The following is an 8631-nucleotide window of genomic DNA, read 5'->3' as shown; positions in this document are numbered from 1 at the left end:
GCCCTCAGCACTTTGTTCCCATCTCCCAGTCTTAGAGGCCATGTCCACCCCTCCTTATACATGAGGAGGCAGAGACTATATTCTAGTCAACTTTGCGCCTGATAGCACTTGGCCCTGTGGGTGGGATTCAAGTAAAACAATTGGAAATAACTTAGCAAAAGGTGACCAGACCACTGAGGGGTGTAAACTGAGGTCCAACCACAGCTTTTCACACTCAAACTGACCCAAAACACTTGAAAAAAATAATTTCAGAAGGTCAACAGTAAAATACTACAGCTGAAGACTTATTTAAATAACTGTTTTAAAAATACTACACAAGGGGGAAAAAACCTGATCTAGGCATTTCAAAATGCTACCCTGCAAAATAAAAACCAAGTGCTGTACTGCAATATACCTCCATCCGTGTCTTCTGGCTTATAAGAGATAGATGCTAACAAGGAGTAAAATCTGGCACCCTCTACCTTATTAATATGTAAAAAGGCTGAAGTCACATCTGTGCAAAGATCTATTTTTAGTGGACCTTACATACTAAAATCCTAGCCTTGATCTCTTAAACTATCAAGCCTACCATAAATGTTTGATGATGAACAAGCCCATAAAAAGAAAATGCATAAAATGAATCGAGGGAGTCAACGTGTGCTCTGCCTTTTAATTACTGGTGGCTTCTGCTCCAATCCTGCTCCGGGCTGGGTGCAGGCAGAGAAAACACATCAATAATTTGGGGAGCAGGGTGTGGGTACTGCAAACAAATGGGCCTAACTACATTGTGATTTATGCTTTGGAAGCCAAATAGAGATGGAAAGAGAAGCATCCGAGCCCAAAAGGGGAGGGGCGAGAACGGAGGAAATTACGAGATAAACAAAAGCATTCAGGACACAAAAGAGAATGCAGAACAGTCTTGTTTTATTACTTTTAAGTAATAAAGAGCCTTTTCCTTGCCTTTTTGTCTTTTTTCCCTTTTTTTCTCTTCTTTTTTTTACTTTTTTACAACATACATTAAGTCATGAATCAGATGTTAGGGGATGTGGAGATGGAAGGAAAATTGGTGACATCACAATATTTTTACAACTTTACAACAAATATAAATCTGAGTTGGTTGCATCTACCAGTGTCTAGCAAGGGTGGAGAGCAAAGGCACACTCAGGTTTAGGGACCCTCCCCCCACACGCTGTGGGGAACAAAAGAAAACGGGAAAAATACTTCAATGCAGAAGACCACCTCAATACCTGTGGGCATTTTAGGGTTAACACCATGAGTGATGGGTTGTGGGAGGCAGGGAGGGGTGGAGGCAGACACGGGTCTCTGTAACACAGCTGAGGCATTGATGCCCGCACATGGGGACCAGAGAGAGTAGGTGGGTGCTGCACCTCATTTCTGGTGGGAGTGAAGCTTGGGGAAGAAGGCAGCAGGGTGATTATACCCATCATCTTCCTAAGTTCCCCATTTCTAAAGAAAATAGACGGAAAGAGACAATATCTCTCTTTGCAGCGAAGTTTCATGGTTTCAGGGCACAGAGTTCACAGGATGTGAATATGGATTCCATTAACAAAACAAAAGCATAACAACACAACAAAAACCTGTCCCCAAGGAGAGCAAAACTGAAGGGGTGTCTGGAATAAGAAGGTCGTGCATGAGTTCTGGCTGCACACCCAGGTCTCACTCTGATTATGGAGGTAGCACTCTTCACTAGCCAATTCAAAGTTATCCCCGATCGTCTTTTTCAGAAGTTTCCTTTTTAAGACAAAACTAAACCCAGAGATTGAACTGGAAATGAAAACGAGACAAAGAGGCCACTAGGTATACTGTTTAGCGGTTTAAAAAAACAATAACAACCAACAACAATGCTCACAGTTTACAATATGTTGACAGTTCTTTGCAATAGAGTAAGTAAACAAAAGTCCCTTGTGTGTGCTTGAGCTAATGAAAACCAAGGGGAAAAACACACACCCCACCCCCTCCCCCTACAAACAACAGCCACAAAAGGATAGTGAAATAAAAAAAAACTAAAAACCTTTTGCCCCAGTCAACGTTTTTGCAGCATCCATTGTGGTTGGCCTTGTACTTGGAGTTACTCATTAATCACAGCAGGGACCAGCCTGCCTGCATCTATTTCCATGGTATTTCTTTGTGTGCACTGCACGTGTGTGCCTAGCACATGGCTTGGAGACTTCCCCCAGGTGCCTGCCCAACCTTACACAGCGTGTTCTCCTGGCAGTGGACACAGCAGAAATGAGGACTGGGACATTAGTCCCTTTTCTGCTGGCTAATGAGGACATCATCATGTTGAAATGATCTGAGAATACAAGGGAAGCAGGGAGCTCTGGAGGAAGAAAGAGGATTTGCCACCCACAACACTGGGATCCATGCTTGGCAGAATGGCCAAAGGGTGGTTGGGGTTGGCACCACTAGATGGAAGTGTGATTCGGGCTGTGGTACCACCCGGCTCCCCTATAACCATCACTACTGCATCCTCCTTCCCTCAGCTGGATGCTAATCTTCCAGAGGACTGCAGTGGGGGTGGGAGGAGGGAGGATCAAATAAATATCTGCATTTATTTCAAAAGAGGGAAAAGATTATCATAATGACAGTTTACAAGTGTACACAACTCAGGGTGTAAGGCACAAATTTACATGTGGAAAACAGGCTATTCACAGATGTAACCCCACGAAAAACCTGTGTGATCAAACCATTAATTTATGCAAGGTAGCAGCCAGCATATTAATTAGTTCACACCAGTGGTAGATTTTGTTTGCTGTCTCACATGCAAGGTAAAATGAGATGGTGTTTCACAAGCTGGTGCCTTCACAGAAAGTAGGAACCCCTGACAAAGCTATGTTGGCAGCAATGGGACATGAAGTGCCATTCTCAAAGTTCCTCTCCTGGTTGCTTTAAGTTAGGATCTGGAAGGACTTTTAAACAAATTATTCTTTTGCATGTTATAGGCCAGGGACCTGACCAGAAAATTAAGCTGGTAGATTTAAATAAATATTCCCCTCTTAAGTGTTTTTTCTTTAGCTAGAGATCAGACAGTCCAAACACAAAGCTCAGAATTCCAGCTCCGACTTATTTACTCAGTGAATTTATTGTAAAAATAAAGAAACTCAATTATTCCAGTTAATGGATTTCACGTTAAATAGTTTTAACTATCAAGGGGGCTTTCTGAAGAGCTGTTCAGAGGATGGTATGTGGAAGAGTCCTTTCCTTAAGGAAAAAAAAAAATGTGAACAATAAATAAAGAGTTACTTGCGTTAACGGTCACGTTATTTCATTAAAAGAGAGGAGCAGAAATCTATGACATAGTTGCCCAGCATGGCATTCATCTGTTATAACAGAAAGCTGTAACTGGTGGGCATTTCACAGTATCTGCGCATAGTAAACTTCTGCCATTGTTAAAGTCTGAGTTAGAATTATCAATGAATTCTTTTTTTTTGTCTTTTTAATTCTCATTTTTAAAAAATGTGTTTTGCAGGTGGGAGCGCTAGCCCAGTTGGGCAGCGCCCCGTGCAGTCATGGACACGATGTTGCCGTTGCTATCCACGTGTGTGTGTGTGTGTGTGTGTGCGCGCGCGCGCGCGCGCGAGGGCGTGCAGACGCACACAGTAGGCGTGGGTGGAGGGGTGGGTATGTGTGCTTTTGGCTCATGTTTGTGATGCTGATTGAAGTCTTTCGTGAGTCCAGCCTGTTGCAGGGCGTGGGGGAAGAGTGAAGGAAGAAAAATGGAGGTGAGTCCTTCGTCGTGAACCTTCACCGAACCGCACGGCCCAATTGTCGACAGTCCCTTCGCCCCCACTGCGTCCCAGGGAGGGACTCAGAGTCCCGGGCGCCGCCGCGGCCGTCTTGGTCGGGTGGGTACTCAGCCATGGAGAACCTTGCCGAGCTGAGCGGGCGGGCGCCTCGCCTTTTCCTGCTGGTTCGACACCTGCCCCCTCCCCACCCCGGGGATTATGTACACGCGTCGTTGGGCTTCATGGATGTGGAAAGAGGGGCAAAGGAGGGTTTGGGGGGCACGTCCGGCTTTAGCGAGGGCGTGCGCTTCAGCCCTGCCCGGGTCAGTGAGTTGTAGGCGCTGTTGAGGCTGGGCTGCCTCGACACAGTCACGGCCTGGCCTGAGGGCTGCGGCGAGCTGTGCGCCTGGATGGAGTCCACCCTCTGTGGGGCAGGGGGCGGGTTGTCTCCCCGGCCAAAGCTCTGGTTCCTGGAGAGGTGGGAGGAATTGGAGGAGTTAGTATTGTTTCTTTTGAGGGTGGCGGCCTGATGGCTTCTGGTGAGCGAGTTCGTGGGGTAGCTCCTCTTATAGTCCAGCCCGTAGGACGAGGAGGGGCGCATCTCCAGCCGCTTGCTCAGGCCGTTCTGCGACAGGGAGGCTCCGGGAGGGCCCAGGGAGGCCTCCCGCTGGGGGACTTTGGGGGGCAGGCTGTCTAGGTTCTCCACCAGGTTCACCCCATGGTTGGGACTCTTGCTGCTGAGATGTTCCTTGATGGTCTTATACTCCAGGGTGGCCGCCTGGTCCTCCAGAGCCATCTGTGCCACCTCGCTCATTTTGGGCTGGTCCACGTACTCGTGCTGGTAGCCCTGCCGCGTGGTCGGCAGCACGACCACGCTGGGGATGTGGCTGGGGGAGGCCCGCAGGGGCAGGTCAGTGGGGATCACTGGGGAGCCCATGGGGGGCATGTCCTTGGTGCAGGCGTTGATGAGGTTCTGATTCCGTTCCCACTCGCGGCTGCCACGGCTGGGCTTGCGTTTCTGCTGCAGCGTTGGCGTGGACTCCGGGGTGGGCAGGGCGGCCAGGTCCAGGTGGTGCTGATCGGCCTTGATGAGCATCTTGGCGGTGTTGCTGGGAGTGGCGAGCTTGCCGTTGTGCATGAGTGGCGTGAGGATGGCCTCTGGCTTGGGGTCTTTGGATTGGGTGTCCCCGAAGAGGCCACTGAGCTTGGTGACGCTGCTCATGGAGCCGCGGCGCGAGTGGGTGAGCTCCTTCTCCTTGCGCTGCACGGAGGACACGTCTTTGCGCCGGTGATCGCAGACGCAGTAGACGATGATGCCCGAGAACACGGCCCCCATGACAAAAGCCAGAATGACCGCGATGGCCAGGAGGGTGACAGGAACGAGCTGGTCGTGGCCTTTGAGATAGCTCTCCCGAATCACTCCTGCAAAAGACATCGCATATGGTGTGAAGAAATGAGAGCAGACCCCGAGGCTTAATTTTGTTTGGCATTCACCCTGTTAATTAATAACAGTAATAAGTGACAATGGCACCTCTGCAGAACTTGTCTTTGAGGCTCCCTCTTGCCAAACATTAACTCATTAATCCTCCCCGCCCCACCCCCCAGGATGTAAACAGACTTCCCTTATTGTCTTCTTTGTGTTTTGGAAAGGTGCATTCCCCTCTTTTCAAGTATGGGCTCTAAGTTGGTTCAGTCCGTGGAATATGGCGGTTTTTTCCTTTCCAAAATCTAATCCTTTTTCCCTTTTCATCTTTTTTTCAATCTTCCCCATCATAAAAGTGCCAGTGAGGTATTCTGAGTCTCGGGAAATAGGCAATACTTTTATGCATGTTAAATGAACAAATGGCACACTGCTCCAGGCTTCCAGGGAGTTTGCTGATGACTTACTTCCTGGTGGGCCCCATGGCCTCTGTCTGGAGAACAGCTAGGTTAGCATTTCAAGCAACAGGGAGAAAGACAGTGGGTATCATTTATAATGAAAGAGAGTAGCTAAAGCCCATAGATTACAAATGTTTATGCTGATTTTGCATCACTTCTCCCAAAACAAAGAACCCATGTAAAAAAACTCAATTTTAGGTAAATAAGCTGAATATTTGAATGAAGCTCTTCCTCTACTTGAGCTGAAAGAATATTTCAAAGTAGAGACCATTTGGGGTCCTGTAGTGGGTTTGAGAAGTGTCAGGTCTCATTATTACAGCTAGAGTTTGCTGTCACGGTGAGATTCTTCAGCAGAGCTAATCTCTTCAATTTAATAAAAATTATGTGACTCTGCCTGTCAATAATCTTACACTACATTAACCAAGATGCTGTGTTTCTGAAGAAAGTGGCTTTCCCTGTTCCTGCTTAATCAGCCACCAAGCTGAGAGACTCTAATCAAATGCAAACTTACTGAAGCTTTTATTTTTTAATGCCAAGTGAGAATACACATCACAATTGTCAGATCTTAAGTGCTTGATGCAGTAGCTGAAAAAATAAAATCTCAAATACCTCAATTCCTGCCTCTGGAGAGTGAAAGAACATGAATACATTAGAGGCTCTAACATGGGCTGAGGAAATGTAAACATTGTTCCTATTATGGAAATGATAGTAAGACAGAAAATGTACCTTCTCTGGTCTCAGGAGACACATTTTTCATCAACTAAATCAACTCTTTCTGGAATATGTTTAATGTATTTTACTGGCAGATATCAGTAGTACAGAATGAGAATAAAATGAAATAAAAATCTCTACCCTTTCCCAAACCCACAACACACAACCCTTACACTTCTGTTGAAATGCTTTGTGTGTGACACCCGAGACCCTGAGGAAATGCAGCTTTGTCCTGGGGTTTTTCTGTTACAATATTTTGATTGGTGAAGCAATGGTTTTAAAACTCAGAAAACTTAGCCTGGAGAAGAAAGCATTCTCTTTCTCTTTGTGTACTGTCCTCATCCCCTCAATCGTGACATCACAGTTGGTTGCTGTGGAAATGACTGTCCTGTGACAAAGGATTGCAACTGCAGGTGGGGAATAAATATTATAGAAACACCAAATATCTCTTGAGAAACAAAGATTCTGTGATTAAACAAATGCCCTTGGTGTTGAAGGGTAAGGGGGGAAACTCACCCAGGGAAAATACGATCAGACACTGACTAATTTCCAAATGTGACACTTGTCAAATATTTCACGATTTATCTTCATGAACTTTTAAAGGGTAGAAACTGAGAGGCAAAAAACCAGCAGGAAATTCAGCTAAAACTCACACCTTTTTAGGCTGTGGAGCTCCCCAAACAGTGGGGTGTCTTGCATCCAAATATGTTGTAATACCAAGTAACTGCGCTAATGAGAATTTCTTCCTTAAATTTGCATTTCCTTGTTATAGCAACCAATTTTCTTTCAACTTTGGTTTTGCATAGTGTTCTACTAAACATCATTTTTAACCACCTACATATGATGGCACAGAAATGTACACCTGTGAATAAAATGGGCTTAATTTCACTTATTGACTTGGTGATGTCAGTGGGGTGTAACACAGGCTAGGCCCCCCCAATACAGATATTAGGTAGATTGTTTCATAGCAGTGGGCATTTCTTGGGCCCCTTCTGGCAACTGTATTTATGGGGGCTCCCCAATAAATTCATACTTGTGATAGGTAGTGATCTACAATTGACTGTCAATTTACAATTTAAATTACCATCTAAGTTTAAGAGGATCATAGAAGAAGGCTAGAGCAATCCATTTGTTTCATTTATTGTTTAATTGGGAAAACTGCAAAATTTTAAAGTATATACATTGCTTCTTCTTAACTTTGCTTTTAGCTCCCAAATAGTCTTTCTTGTCTGAAGGTGCTTAACTATCCGAGTCTCTTGGACCCCATTTGCTCTTTCACTGGGAAAGACTCTTTTAGTGCATGACATTTGAGTTCAGGTTTTTGGTTGTTTAACAAATCAAGCAGGGTCTGACCTTTGAGAAAAATAGTCTCAGACAGCTTTCTTTGGCTCATTTTGTTATGTAAATAATGTCTTTAAAAACCTTTCTGCATTTCTTGGGCTTTGAGATAGCTACCTTGAAACAGGTGGCTTCCCTCCTCTGCTTGTGCAAAATCAGAAACCCCATGTCCAAAGTTAGAAACAGATCAGAGATTAACTTGAAAGCAAAGTCAAGAAGATAAGACGTGAAAAGTTATTTTTGGAAGATGCTTTCCAAACTTAAAGCTTTCTGATTATATCATAAGAAAAGGGCAAAGCAGCATCTGTGGAAATGATTAAATCAGCTTTGTACAGATGGTCATTGTGAAGACTTGAACACACCAGACCTGTCAGTCAGGCTGAGGGTAGTGTAACACTAGAGATCTTGCTCCCACTTACTGCTGGGTGACCATTAAGCAAGTGACAATGTCTCTGGGCCTCAGTTTTTTCCATCTGTAATGTGGGGTAAACACCCTTAATTTTAATGCCTTACTGCGTAGTTATAAGAATCAGTTGAAATAATGATTAAGAAAGAGCTTAAGTACAGCAGTTTGCTGGACACATCTAAAGATCAGAGGAAGCCACCAAAGAGAGATGGGGGGTTAGTAGCTCACGGAGGGCTTAAGAGTGACAGTCACAGCTTTGCCATTAGATTCTATTTGCTATGGGTCTCCCAGAGGAGGGGCAGACGTGTTCTTCCCAGCTCCAATCCTTGGGCTTTGCAAATGTTGCCAAAAGGTTGATATGTTGAGGCAACATCAGGGAACATGTACCTCTGTTTCAGGATTGCCTGTAGGCCCTGAATTTGGAAATAAGTGAAACAACAACAGTGGGAAATGTTGAGCAAAACACAGTGATTATATTAATAGTTGGGCTTCCCAGGTGGCACTAGTGGTAAAGAACCTTCCTGCCAGTGCAGGAGATGTAAAGAGACGCAGGTTTGATCCCTGGGTTGAGAA

At 45.2% G+C, this 8631-nt stretch overlaps 1 protein-coding gene across 4 annotated transcripts in view; it reads right to left on the bottom strand.

Moving 5' to 3' along the window:
* Positions 1 to 886: 886 nt before the first annotated feature.
* The window catches only part of SEMA6A (semaphorin 6A), a 131241-nt gene continuing 123496 nt past the window's right edge, over positions 887 to 8631 (bottom strand). For 3 of the 4 annotated variants that reach the window (XM_005209138.5, XM_005209139.5, XM_005209140.5), the window contains one exon: positions 887 to 5147. In XM_005209138.5, coding sequence (XP_005209195.1) covers positions 3943 to 5147 — 1205 coding nt within the window. In that variant the 3' untranslated portion in view covers positions 887 to 3942. The remainder of the gene's footprint in view (positions 5148 to 8631) is intronic. The other variant, NM_001193209.3, reaches the window with a different exon arrangement.

This window comes from Bos taurus, chromosome 7 (genome assembly GCF_002263795.3).
Source record: "Bos taurus isolate L1 Dominette 01449 registration number 42190680 breed Hereford chromosome 7, ARS-UCD2.0, whole genome shotgun sequence".
Lineage (NCBI taxonomy): Eukaryota > Metazoa > Chordata > Mammalia > Artiodactyla > Bovidae > Bos > Bos taurus.
This window is presented reverse-complemented; position numbering and strand designations above follow the sequence as displayed.